This window comes from Mus caroli, unplaced genomic scaffold, assembly GCF_978045245.1.
Source record: "Mus caroli unplaced genomic scaffold, Mus_caroli_1 scaffold_6, whole genome shotgun sequence".
Classification (NCBI taxonomy): Eukaryota; Metazoa; Chordata; class Mammalia; order Rodentia; family Muridae; genus Mus; species Mus caroli.
The window spans coordinates 106,287,478-106,302,014 of record NW_028227261.1 but is presented as its reverse complement, the minus strand read 5'-3'; the positions used below and the strand labels follow the sequence as shown (position 1 = coordinate 106,302,014).

The window sequence follows — 14,537 nt, the reverse complement described above, 5'->3', positions numbered from 1 at the left end:
GGCTAAAGAGATGGCTCAGCAGTTACGCAGAAGGCCAGCTTCTGTTCCAGGCACTCACACAAGGCTGCTGACAGCAGCGATCACTCAAGCTCCAGGAGACCCAGCACTCTCCTCTGCCCTCCTGAAGTTCACCAAGCACACAAAGTGGACAAAAATTAAATGAATCTTTTAGAAAATAATGCGTTAATAATGACTTCATAATATAATAAATACCTGTAGGTGCACTTTGAATGAATACCACGATGTTAGTCTTTCAACTTTAGGACAGATGAGCTTGGTTCCTGTCAGTAAATTGTCCAATTTTAGACTGGGTGCTGAATGACAGTGAGTGTCTAATGTGTATCTAAGCATCTCCTGGTTTTGTCCGTGGTGATCTCTCTGTAAGAGGCATGTTCATGGCAGTGGCAAAAGTGGCAGCAACTTTACTGTGTTCAGAATTACCACTTCAAACTTTTATTTCAGATAAAATGCAGGTTTAGTTTTAAAAGTATCCATCAGTAGCTAGATTTAGCTATTAGTATGTAAACTTATTCTTAAATTTAAATTTGATATGCCAAAGGATTCTAGGTTTATGTGTTGCCTGTAGCATATTTTCCTTCTGGTTAACATCAAAATTTAAATCTTTCTGTCAAATTCTAAGATTCTAATTCAAAGCTTAGTGCTCCTCAGAGGCATATAACATCAGGAGCGTTGGTTACCTTGCTGGTGATTATTTGTAAGTCACCATTCCTCGCCCTGTTATTTGCAGCACTTGATGAACAAGACCCGTGGTTAGGAGGTCAGCCTCTGGCATCACATAAAATCTCAGTGCAGCCACACACTGCTAACTTCTATCACATGCAGATGAAGGAATCCTAATCTCCCAGCGAGTCCTTAGACTCAATCCGTGCCTGTCATGCAGACGAGTAGGCTGCTGAGGCATCTTAAGCTCCCCTCTACCTTGCAGCAAACAGCTCTGCACTGGAGTGCCTACTACAACAACCCCGAGCATGCGAAGCTACTCATCAAACACGACTCCAACATCGGGATTCCCGACGTGGAAGGCAAGATCCCACTCCACTGGGCAGCCAACCACAAAGACCCGAGTGCCGTGCACACAGTGAGATGCATCCTGGTGAGTAGGCCCCCAAAACCTTTCCTAGGAAAATATAGTAGGTACAAAACCATAGACATGACAGACAGACAGTCTATGAACCAAGAATATCAACACGTGGACTCATCCCCTAAGGGAGCTTCACAAAGACAGTTACTCCACACTGGGGTTTCCTCTGACCCACTCCTCCTCCACCAGCCACTCCAGAATTCACGTTTCTCATTCCCTGCTTTGGTTTGTACTTGTTTCTAATCTTCCAATTTTTTTATTTTTGTGTATGAGTGTATGTACATGTAAATGTGTGTGTGTGTGTGTGTGTGTGTGTGTGTGTGTTATCTGGACTGTGGGGGAGGTGTTTATGTGTGTGATGCAGGCAGATTATGTCTGACCAAGACCAAAGCAAGACACTGGGGATCTTCCTGTCCCACACTCTGCCTGTTACCTTGAGCCAGGGTCTCTCACTGAACCTGAAGCTCACTGCTTCGACTGTGCTGTCTGCCAGCAAGCTCTTGGGATCTAAGTGTCTCTGTTCCCCAGTGCTAGGGTTAAGGCACTCACAACCAAGGTGACTATTGACAAAGGTGCTACAGGTTGAACGCCTTTACTGACTTCCTCAGTCCCCTGCTGGCTGTTAATATACAAATTAGACTTAAAGGTGTTCTTCCCTTGTGTATACAGTGATTGTTGTACATATCCATTGATTTCTTTCTCTATATTTTTCTTTTTTTGTTAAGAAATAAATTTATTTTCTTTATAAATTATCCAGTTTCAGATATTGTATTCTAACAGCACAAAATATAGCAAGACAAAGAATCTATATGAGAGTATTTGATATTTGAAATTGGCATCTTTGAATCAGGAAAAAAATTACATGAGTGGTTTAGAGAATATCTTAATTACTTAAAAGTCATTTTAAGAATAAAGATGTAACATCAAGAAATTAACTTGTTGGTAGTATTTCCTGACTTGACCATTGGTAAGCATTACTCATTTGTTTTGATGTATGTATTTGTGAATATACATTTTTGTTGCCCTCTATGACTGACTTGGCATGGCCCTGGTGGGGACAGAGTGACATGGTGACATGGTCCTGTCCCTGGGATAGGCCCCAATATGAGCCTCTATATTTTTATTTCTTTTTTGTATATGTGTGTGTGACATGCATGCATGTATTGATAACATGTGTTGGTATGTGTGTGAGGGTATATGGTGTGTGTATATGTGTATGGAGGAGGCCAGTGGAGGTCAGATATCCTCATCATTTCCCACTTTATGGACTGAGGCAGGAGGGTCTCTTGTAGACGCCTGAGGACAGTGTTTTGACTAATGTGGCTATCAGTTTGTCTCTGCTTGCCATACTCTGGGATTATAGATAGGCTGTTCAGCTTTGACATGGATTCTGGGGATCAAACTCAGGTACTAAGTGTTCTCATGTTTGAGTGATGTCTTAGTCAGTGTCCTTTTGCTTTGAAGGGACACCATGACAACTTTTATAAAGGAAAGCATTTGGGGCTGGCTTACAGTCCAAGAGGTTCAGTCCATTATCAGCATGGCAGAGAGCACAGCAGCACACAGGTAGACACGGTGCTGGAAAGTAGCTGAGGATTCCATATCCAAGTCTTCAGGCAGCAAACAAAGAGACACTGAGCCTAGCTTGGGCATTTTAAAACAAAGCCCACCCTCAGTGACCTACATCCTTATTCAAACCACCTCATTCCACTCCCTGACCCACAAAGGCCTATAGCCAGATCATAATGCCGAAGTGCGTTCAGTCCAACTTCACAAGTTTCCCACTTCAAATAGTCTATGACAGTCTCAACACTGTCTAAAAGTTCAAAGTCTCTTCTGAGACTCACGACAGTCTCTTAACTGTTAACCCTGTAAAATCAAAATCAAAGAGCAGACCCCTTACTCCCAACATACTCGGCACAGAGGACACCTTACTTCTCTAAGAGAGGAATGGGAGCACAGTGAGGAAACCACAGCAAAGCAAGACCGAAACCCAGCAAAGCCAACGTCAAACTCTGCATCTCTGCCTCATGTCAAAGTGCTCTTCAGATCTGCAGCTCCGTCCAGCTGCTGGCTGCCGCACGCTCTCTAGGGCAGCTTCCACATGTGACAGCACTGGCCGTCTCCTAGCCTCATTTTCCTCCCTTGAATCTTAGGTTTTCTCTGTAGCTTCTCTTAGTTCCTGATCTATAGTTCTTAGAACTTTCATTACTGTAGAGGTATTGATTGTAAGCTTGGGGTCTTGTTTATTTGTTCGTTTGTTGTATGACAGGGTCTCATGTAGCCAAGGTTAGCACCCAGCCCATCATGCAGTTGAGGAGGATTACCTCGAGCTTCTCCTCCCAAGTGCTGGCTAGCATCACAGCCCGTGCCACCAACACCTGGTCTGCGTGCTGCTGCTCATTTCACGTGAGACATTGTACACACCAGGCAAGCACCCGACCAAATGAGCCTCAGCTCCAGTCTACACTGCCTTTTAATTGTTAAGAATGCCTTTTTAATTTTTTCTTTTACTTTACTCCCATCAAAACTTTCCATGTCCCACACCATCAACCTCCTCTTCTCCAAAGCTTATAACGTCCATTTCTTTAAGTGTTGCTATCTTGTTCTGGAAGACTGGTGTTCTTTGGGCCCATCCTACACAATCTTGCTTCTGTTGTTTACTTCATATGGGCTTACAGCTTTCTACCTGTTTTTTGTTTTTCTTGCAAGTCAAGTCTGTTGGTGTTTTAATGGTCAAACCTTTGTAAGGTGATCTGCCTTTTCATTCAGACTGTTGTTAATTCTCTGTGTTTAACATTCTATAGTTCCTTTATAATATGTCTAGGTGTGATTTTTGGAATTAAAAAAAAGTCGTGTTTTTTTTTTTGGGCAAGATAGCACATTAGCAGAGTCAGTAAGATCAGGACTCCACCATGAGACTGAAAGCTCACTGGAGTGTTCAAATCACCCTGGTCATTGTGATAGTTTTTGTTTCTGCTCACTTTCCATTACATCTTTTATTTTCTTACAGATCTCACAGATAGTTGCCTCATGTAAACACATCTTACTTTGAGAGCATAGGCATGTCCAACATTTGATACCATTGTCATGTAGAAGTTAATGGTCAATAACCTTGCAATTGAATCACATAAAAGTAAATAAATAATCTCATAATGTTTTAACTAAGCATACTTTTTAAATTTTGGGACAGGGCTGGCTGAATTTGTAGCTGTCCTAGGGCATAGGTAGTTCATGGGACACACCCTTTGTTGATAAAATGGGATGACTACATAGGAAGCTGTAAATCCAGGCTGGCCCTTCAGACAGTCAAATTGAAGCATATCAGGACTTGGCTCTAGATGTGACCTAACATAAGAAGGAATACTGGGTGAGGAATCTCCGTAGCTGAAGCTGTTCCAGGAAGCTGAGACATGAGGGTTCTGGGCCAGTAGTGTTCCTGGGAACAGGGAAATATGATCTTCGATGTCAAAGGGAGACTAAGAAGCACATCATGATGTCTGCTGCAACGATCCAGCAGAAGTGTCAGTGCGTGCTGTGAACTTACAGAGGAATAAACTGTCAACCTACAGAGAAATAAGATGGGGATAAAATTTTCAGCTTCATTCATAAAAGCACCTTAAATTAAGTGTCAGGGAAATGTCTTTCAGCCTCAGACTAGGAATAACATATAGGAAGCTTGATACCAAGTGATTAATCTGCACCAGCATGTGGAAAATAAACACTTTGCACATTGTCGTGGGTGTGTTCATTGGTCCAAGCATTTGGAGAGCAGCTTGACAGTATGTGGTAGAATGCAAAGCCTCTTTCCATGTGTATAAGAGGAAAATCTCACACATTGAGCTGCAAGAAATATGTGAGGGAAACAGTCTTTGCAACATTATTTGTGATGGTGAGAAAAATGGAAATAATGTAACTGTTCCTCTGGAGAAAAACGGACAACAAAATTCTAGTTTAACAAATGAGCCAGAACCACCAGGGATACCTACACGAGCAGCGTAGGAAGAAAAAGTTGCCAAAGATATTACAAGTGTGCTTCCATTGTGTCAATATCAAAGTCATATATACAAAGTAAATGTTGTCCTTGGATGACTATATATGTTAGCAAAACAAAACACAGCTCTAGCCTAATTCATAACAGATTCAAAAGCACATTAGGCAAAGTGCCACACCTTTTTCATGCAAGCATGGTAGTTACTCTATTCTTTTCTGTATTTTTTATATTATTGATAAATAGGAAAGTTAATTGTTGAAGATTTAGCTCATACATTTAAGCTATCATTTTACTTGTACCTTTAGAGAACGTGCAGGTTTCATTTTAAGAAGTAGTTAGTGTGAATAGTAAACATATTTATTGAGGATTCTACATGTCTGAAGTCTCTGGTTCTTAAAAATAGGATGCTGCCCCAACAGAATCTTTACTGAACTGGCAAGACTACGAGGGCCGCACACCTCTGCACTTTGCAGTCGCTGATGGAAACCTAACGGTGGTGGATGTCTTGACCTCCTATGAAAGCTGCAACATAACGTCTTACGATAACTTATTTCGAACCCCACTTCACTGGGCAGCCTTACTAGGTACATTCTGCCGTAAGTCAGAGGACCCCTGGTAGGAAAGACTTCTCAACTACAGAAGTGCTTCACTTCTCCCATGGGCTCCTTCCTCCTGCTTCAGCATTTCCATATCTAATTCCTATGCTCAATTATCTCATAACCCGGCTCCTTCTATTGCACTGAAAATGTGGTAATGTAAACTAATTCTCTGTTAAATACTGGTTCTTATTTCAGCATCATGTTATAAGGTTTTAAAGGAATGAAAATTCATTGACAAGATGCGAATATAATGTAACTTGTCTTCACATTCATGGCTGTGATGTGGGCAAAGGATTCATTTGATGATTGTAATCAGTCCTTGATATTTGATTTTTTTTTTCTTCATATCTGCCTTGTAACCTCTTAGGGATCACTTTTTTATTTTTATTTTTTAGTTTTCTTGTTGAAGGACAGATATGTATCTAGTATGTGTGCTTGTGTCAGATTATTTGAAAGAGTACAAACTGAGAGCTTTTCTGTTTTACGTAGTAGTTAAACCACTTATAGTCATTATTAAAAAGTAATATTTTCTTTTTACTCTTGGGGAATTATTAATATTTTCAGAGGGGTTTTTTCTTAATGTTTTCTTGCCCCTTTGTTTTCGCCTTCTACCAGAGAGTATGTGCTGCCATCACGTGGCTGTAGCCTGCCTGGTATGGCAGGTGGAAGTGTAGGCTTTGTTGTAGTGACTTTTCAACTTATTGAAATCTTATTTACCCAGGAATCAGAGTCAAGAGCAAGACCTCACCTGTCTCCTCCTGCTCATAAGATGAGCTGTGCCCTTTCTTCATTACTGCTTTGGTTTTGTCAATAGTCTAAGGGTCCACTCAGTTAACAGCCTGAGGGTCTGCTCAGTTAACAGCCTGAGGGTCTGCTCAGTTAGCAATCTGAGGGTCCACTCAGTTAACAGCCTGAGGGTCCACTCATTTAACAGCCTGAGGGTCTGCTCAGTTAACAGTCTGAGGGTCTGCTCAGTTAGCAATCTGAGGGTCCGCTCAGTTAACAGTGTAAGGGTCTGCTCAGTTAACAGTCTGAGGGTCTGCTCAGTTAGCAGTCTGAGGGTCTGCTCAATTGTGAATATCTTGCTTTAAGTTTTAAATTGCACACCATATGTTTTAAAGTGATTTTCATTTTTGCTTACAGCTTTTATGTCAGACTTGTTATTTAGTCTGTCTTCTAAGGTGTTTCACCCCTTTTCTGTTTCCTCTAGAAAGTGGGTGTACCTCACAACTCTGTATCCACTTTACTAAATTCACTCTCATCCTGTAATTCTGATTTTATTATTCCTATTACATGGGTTTTTTTTTTTTTTATTTTAACTGTGTCTTCATTCCCACTGCCGCCTGTTTCTTCTTACGCTCACTGTATGTCCTCCCATCAGCTTGTCATGTCGCCTGTTTTCCTCCTTGGATCCTCTCTTTTGTTTCGTAGAAGCCATCTCTTTCTGACTAAACTGAAGATGCCTAACAGTTTCTCCACTTTGCTCTGAGCCTTCTTGAGACCATCTCTGAGGTATGCCCTTCATCTTTCCAATGCTGGGGGGTTTTCCTTACTAAATGTTTTCTTTGCTCCTCAAACAAGAGTAGATAGATGTCTTTAGATTGACACTATTGCACAGATAGTCACCAGGCCTGTATTTGGGTTAGGAAGACTCCATCTTAAACCACACATGTGGAGTGAGTGCATGAGCACAGCCCCCAACCCCCAGGCAGATCCTTCCACCCAGCACAGCCTTGCTCAGAAGGTTCCTCCATCATGGCATCTCCTTCCCTGCCCTGTTCCCCACATGCTCTGTTAGAGAGTCTAAAAGGGTTTCCTAAGTTTGTTAGCCTTCTGTGTGGTGCTGTGTTGTGCTGTGTTGTGCTGTGCTGTTTTTTGAGATAACCAGACAATGTCCTAGCACTTTCTCGGTAGCCCAGGCTAGTCTCAGTTTTCACTCCTCCTGCCTGAGCTCTCAAGTGCTGGGTTTACAGGCACACACTACCACACCCAGCTTGTTAATTCTCAGACCCTTTGTACAGTTTTCTCCCTTGCAGAAGCCACCTCTTTCAGACTAGACTGTTAGCCCGCCACCATGCCACAATGCCTGCTCTCTTATTTTGAGGAGTGTGAACTCACAGCCTTGATGTTAAAAGACTAGAGAAGCAATGCTGAGAGGGTGGTTAGTCCTCAGAGTCAGAAGAGGTTCAGCGGAGCAGTAGAAGGAGCTAAGGGTCAGTTCTCGGGGATCAGGAAGTAGAACCTTAACATGATGGGCAGTGAAGCCAAGAAGCCCAAGAGGCAGCCCCTGAGCCTGGCACCTGCTGTCACTGTGCTCTTCCTTCCTGACGAAGCATCCTGTTTTTACTGTTGTAAGCTTTGCCTTCGTTCTACCCTGCCATAGGCACAGCCGAGGAGGAGGGAAAGGCTGTGCCAGGAGCTGTCGAGACCACTCTAAATGCTGTTGAATGCTACTCTTTGGTTTTGCTGCTGCTGCTCCTCCTCCTCCTCTTCCTTCTTCTTCTCCTTTTTTCCTTCTTTCTTTTAACTGGATTAAAAACTGGCTTATCCCTCTGTGTGTGATGCCTACCTTATGTGTGTTCTCAGGTCATGCACAGATTGTCCATCTCCTTCTAGAAAGAAACAAGTCTGGAACGATCCCTTCGGACAGCCAGGGAGCAACACCCTTGCACTATGCAGCTCAGAGTAACTTTGCTGTAAGTTATGGCTCCCCTTTCTCCTAGTAAAGTGTTTATTTTGATATAATTAGATCTTCATATTCAATATAAGAAATAATATGCTATGGTCCTGTGCCCCTTTCAGTCAGCCTATTCTAATGATAGACAGAGTGTTATCAAAAGAAGGTTGGCACGGATCTAATTCACTGTGCCAGGTTAAAGTTCATGTATCTGAGTTGGCAGAGTTGGCTTTTAACCATCATTCACACTGTCAGCACCGTGATGCAGGCAGTGGTGTGTGTTTTTATAAGGTTCCTAGTCACCTGCAAAGTTTTATGTCACTTTATTTAAACACTCTGTATAACCTTTTGTTTTATGGTGAGTGTACTGCCGTAATTTGTGACTTTTATAGCACTAAGGATGTCATAGTGTTTGGCACCCTAGAATTGTCTTGAAAGCACTGCAACAAGGCTTTGCTGCTGGAAAAATCAACTGTGAAGATTGCTAGCTGTGTGACCTCAGACAACTTTCTTAACCTCTCTGAGCCTTTGCGTCTTCATAGATTGTTTAATAACTATAAGTCTTCTTTCAGGACTGCTAGAAAGACAGAACAAACTTATGTAAGTGTCTACCTCACCTGGTGTAGAGCAGGAGTCTACATAGGCCATGTTCCTATGAGAGCAGTGGTGTACATACGAGAGCAGGTGTCCAAACACAGAATACATTCTTCTGATTCATATTAGTGATTGTAGATTGTATACATCTGTGAAGGCAAACATGTGAATTATTATATCTAGGGATCCTGGCCATTATCTCTAGTTCTTCCCTGATAGACCTCCATGGATCACAAAGTTCATTCTTGTGTTTTATGTCCTGGGTTCACTTTGCAGCATGACAGTGTGTAGTCTGACACTGAGACATGAAAGAGGCCACAGTTGGTTTTCTGTCTTCATAGTGAGTGTTCAGTGAAACTCAATAGCTCTGGCCTGGGCAGAGCATAACCCTACTTTTTGACCTCAGTATTCTACTGAGCACCATTTTCATTCCTTCTCACTCTGCAGAAGCCAGTTAGATTCTGTCTTATATGCTAGCTATTACCTTTCTATTTAATACGTCAAAAACTCACGGGTGCTCTTTGTGGCAAGAACGTTGTCTCTCTGCTCTTGAGTTGTCCACAGGCCGGCCATCTGTACACTTACATTCTTTCCTTCATGGCCTCCCTAAAACTTTACTCAATGCACCACCTAGAGTTTTGGCAAACCATTATCTTTTATTAACTCTGAACATCTCAATAATATTTGGAGAAGTAGTTCTTTCTTAACACAGATGGGAAAGTCACACGGCCCAAGCGGATGGGTCCATGGGAATGAAAACTCAGTACATGACTCAGCAGTAGCCTGTGAGGTGGGTCACAGCGTCCCATTTACAGGTTCTGAGAGATGGAATGCCTTGCCCATGATCGTGAACCAGACTGGAGATTCTAGCTTTAATACAAATACCAATAATTAAATACTTATCAGTGGGAGTAAGAGAGAATGGTAGCGCATTACAGATGTTTGAGTTAGGTAGTCTGCCAGTTCCAGAGTTGGTTTTAATAATTATGCATATTTCTGAACTCTGTTTCAAGCTTATCAATTACTTTAGCTTCTGTTAATTCCACATAAGGTCGCTATTTTCTTTTTTGAAAAAACAAAAATAAGCAAATCAGGAAATAGTTTTAAAATTAGGAAACCTTACCATGCTGTAGACAGATTGCTGGGAATTCCAGGTTCACATGGAACTGTTCCTGTACCTGCCTCCAATATTTATGGGCATAAACTTGCATTTCTTGCAGTGCAAAACAAGGACTAAATTAGACGAGCCATTGTATTTATTCTTTTTTATTATTGTATATGTATAGGTGTTTTGCCTGCATGTATGTCTGGGTAACGTGTGGCTGCCTGGTGTCCTTGGAGAGCAGAAGAGGGTATCAGATCGTCTGGGAATCAGGCTACTTATGATTTTAAGCCTCCATGCAGGTGCTGGGAATTGAACCCAGTAACTAGAGCTCGACTTCTGGGCTAGCTCCCCACCCCTCTTCTACATATAAAATATTAAGAGTCAGCTACAGTGATTTCTTTTTGAAACTCTTTTATATTTATTCAAACACAAGTTTCTTGGTCTTCCTAGAAATCTGTGTCCGAGTTCTAGAAAAAATGTCCGCAGGGGAAACATTAATCCAGGTACAAGAACTGGGAATGACAGTCACCTGCACAGCGCTCATGCAGCCTAAGCAAGCAAGGCCCTGGATTTTTTTTTTTTAATATTTTATTTTTTTTTTTTAGAATTAATTTTTTTATTAGGTATTTTCCTCATTTACATTTCCAATGCTATCCAAAAAGTCCCCAATACACTTCCCCCCCACTCCTGTACCCACCCACTCCCACTTTTTGGCCCTGGCGTTCCCCTGTACTGGGGCATATAAAGTTTGCAAGTCCAATGGGCCTCTCTTTCCAGTGATGGCCGACTAGGCCATCTTTTGATACATATGCAGCTAGAGTCAAGAGCTTTGGGGTGCTGGTTAGTTCATAATGTTGTTCCACCTATAGGATTCCAGATCCCTTTAGGCCCTGGATTTGATCCCAGCACAGAAACCAACAGCAGTAATCCAGCTGCTGGGCACTGTTAGAACTGACTGCCCAGGTCCCTTTTTGTCCATTAATCCAGAGGCAGGATCTAAAATATAGGAATGGTTAAATAAAATTCTTTAAAATGAGTTGAATGCTACATTTCACAGTAAATTTTGATCAGTAATCAGCAAATATCTTAACCACTGAAGATTTCTAGAAATGAAATACACAGTGAGACGATCAGTTGGCCTTCTCTAGAGGCACATGTGGGTCTCTGCAGGTACAGTGCACAAGCAAATGTGTAGCTTAGTGTTAGTCGTGACACTGCATTCTTTAAAGCCTTCAACTTTTCATTTCTAACAGTGGTCTTAACAGTTTGAAAGCTTGATCAAAGAGACTCGTTCTCAGTTATATTACACTTGTCATCTTTTAATTTTATTATATTATTTTCTATTCTTTGGCAGTTTCATTCATCCTCACCTTCTCCCCAGTAAGTTCCCTCAGGTCATGTCCTCTCTGTGGGACACAGCGGGTCTAGTAGTGCTGCCTGCATGAGTGAGGGGTTACTTACTAGAGCACGGGCAACTCAGCACTAATGAGGAGAGCTGCATGAGTTCCTCCTGCCACCACTGACTGTCATAGTCCCTCAGAGAGGGGTGGGGCCTCTCAAGCCCTTCTCCCTTCACCAGACATGTTGACAGGCCCAGTCTTGTGCTGGCAGCCACAGCTGCAGAGAGTTCACCATGAGCCAGCCTTTGTCCTGTCCAGAGAACACTGCTGGGCATCAGCCCTTCCCAGCCTCTGGCTCTTAACAGTCTTTCTACCTCTTCTTCAGTGTCCCCTAGGAAGGGGCAGTCAAATTTAACGGTGTTGAATGAGAAAATTAGATTATGTTCTTGAAATGTTCCAGAAACAAAGACTAATATAAGAGAAGAAGATCTTCATTTTCTATCGAAATTGAAGTTTTATTATTCATTTAAAAACATCAGGAGAAGCCCTTGTCTTCTTCATGGAACCACACAGGTGCTCTATTACCATGTAGAGATGTTCACCACTGCAGTGTTTCACATTAAGTCTTCTTACAGGAAACAGTCAAAGTGTTTTTGCAGCATCCTTCAGTGAAGGATGATTCTGACCTGGAAGGAAGAACATCTTTCATGTGGGCAGCAGGAAAAGGCAATGATGACGTGCTCAGGACAATGCTGAGTCTAAAGTCAGACATCGACATTAACATGTCAGACAAGTACGGAGGCACAGGTAGGAACTGGCACGTGGGCTCGCAGTGCTTCAGGTGCTGAAAGGCGCTACCAAGTTTATAATACAGAAACTAGACATCACTGTTTCTAAGATAATATTGTTTGACTTAGCTTTTTACTTTTTAAGATCTTGAGTTTGCCAAGATCTTACTCCAAAGGCTTTATTTCTTCCAAGTATTATGGCTAAAATTAGTGTCTCTACCAGGTAAAAATCAACACCTGGTTTATAGCTTTGGCTGCACCTTAAACACAAGATAGAAACTTGTCTCATCGTTTACTTTCATATTACAAAAAAAACCCAGAAACTTAGAACTGAGCATAGTTGGGGCTGAAGAGATAGCTCAGTGGGTAAGGCTCTCCCATGCACGTGTGAGAACCAGACACAGTGAGTGAGGCTTGGAGGCTGGTCAGTAGTCCCCACGCCTGGGAGAAGGAAACAAGAAAACCACAGAGCCAGCTGGCTGGCCTGTGGAGTCAGGGAGAGACCCAGTGTATGCAGGGTAGAGAACAGTCAAGGAACTGATGGCAACTTTGGGTCTCAACACACATGTGCATACACATGCATGTGTACCTACCTCAACATATATATAATATGCAAAAAACTGTGCATTTTAGTAGCTACTAACATTTCAAACTATATTTTAAGGGATGACTGCATGTTGCTCTCTCATGTTAGAACTTCCCACGACTATAGAACCCTTACTGCTTCACAGCCTTATCAGGCCTTACCAGACTCTTGCTTCAGTTTTTCTTTACTAATTGAGACCTGTAACTGCATACTGGTTACTAAGAGGCACAGTATTTAGCATCCAATGAAAGTCTCTCCTTTGTCTGAAATTCCAATTGCAAATCAGAAGGAAAAGAAAATCTCTCGCACATCACTAAGGACAGCCAGAACTCAGCATTGGCCTCACCATCCACCCACACACCACACCAACCTGTGCATGGCCAGAGCTGGGGTCGGGGAGGGAGGAGGGGAGAAAAACTTGGGTTGCATTCAGCCACAGTGAGGTGGAAATCATAAGAGAAAGGAAAATATGCTTAAAATTAAAAGGTAAAGTTATTGTGAGAGCTTACCGGCGGCTTTGGCTTCTGTTTTAGCTTTACACGCTGCTGCCCTTTCTGGCCACGTCAGCACCGTGAAGTTATTATTGGACAATGATGCTCAAGTGGATGCCACTGACGTCATGAAACATACGCCACTGTTCCGAGCCTGTGAGATGGGACACAGAGATGTGATTCAGACGCTTATTAAAGGTGAGCTGGATCAGCGCCCCTATTGTGGCTCACACACAGGTAGGCACCGCAGCACACCCAGTGTGAATGCTTTCATTCACACACAGAGTCATGCATCAGAAAGTTCAGGAAGAGCGCCCACGTGGCACCAGGAGAAAACTGTCTTCACCAGTAGCCTCACCTGTCCATGAACATGTGATTCAGGTTACCCCTCTGCAGTCACAGAAAGAGAATGAGTTCCAACCTCTCCAAACCTTCAAGAGCCCTCTAAAGCTCTGGCACTGACCGTGTATATGCACAGAAGTATGGGGGGCTGGGGGACTTTTAGAGAGCACCGTTAGGTTTTTAAGCTTCTGCTCCTTCCAATAAATGCTGTCCACACTTTCACTGTAGTTTTGCTGTGCTAGGTGGAGCACGAGTAGATCTGGTTGACCAGGACGGACATTCGCTTCTACACTGGGCAGCGCTGGGGGGAAATGCTGACGTCTGCCAGATACTGATAGAAAATAAGATCAACCCAAACGTGCAGGATTATGCAGGAAGAACACCGCTTCAGTGTGCTGCATATGGAGGGTACATCAACTGTATGGCTGTGCTCATGGAGAACAATGCAGACCCCAACATCCAAGACAAAGAGGTAGAAACCCTAGGCTTTCTGTGCTACCAGCTCCATGGTATCCCTCTCTGTTATGAATGAAGTACAAAGGTTATCACTCGGAGAAAGATGATTTCCATTTGTCCATGTTCTCTTCTAGTGCTCATCTATATCTTTGTTATTTAATGTATGTATACACATACGTTAACATATTTAAAATGGCCTTTGTTCACTTAAAATTAGCACCAACATTTTCTCAATTGATAATCTTTCTCGTGATCACAACAATTTAATATCCTGAAATACCAAGAGCTTTATATTCAAGAATTATGTATTCCACCCTCACAGTGACCCAATGAAGTAGTTACTGCCATTATCCCACTTCACAGTGGAGGAAACTGGAACTTAAGTAGCTTCATTGACAACTCTGTAGTGACAGTACTTGGGAGTGGGAAGCCCTTAACTAAACTCTCGAGTTCAGTAATTAAC

General features: G+C 42.4%; 1 protein-coding gene across 5 annotated transcripts in view; it reads left to right on the top strand.

The window, feature by feature from the left end:
- Positions 1-14,537, top strand: part of Invs (inversin) — a 149,108-nt gene that overhangs the window by 104,440 nt on the left and 30,131 nt on the right. For 3 of the 5 annotated variants that reach the window (XM_085839302.1, XM_085839300.1, XM_085839301.1), the window contains 6 exons: positions 947-1,114; positions 5,500-5,692; positions 8,282-8,391; positions 12,047-12,218; positions 13,319-13,474; positions 13,861-14,090. In XM_085839302.1, the coding sequence (XP_085695428.1) occupies positions 947-1,114; positions 5,500-5,692; positions 8,282-8,391; positions 12,047-12,218; positions 13,319-13,474; positions 13,861-14,090 (1,029 nt within the window). Of the gene's footprint in view, positions 1-946; positions 1,115-5,499; positions 5,693-7,132; positions 7,208-8,281; positions 8,392-12,046; positions 12,219-13,318; positions 13,475-13,860; positions 14,091-14,537 lie in introns of those variants that run through there. The other 2 variants (XM_029476079.2, XM_029476083.2) reach the window with 2 other exon arrangements.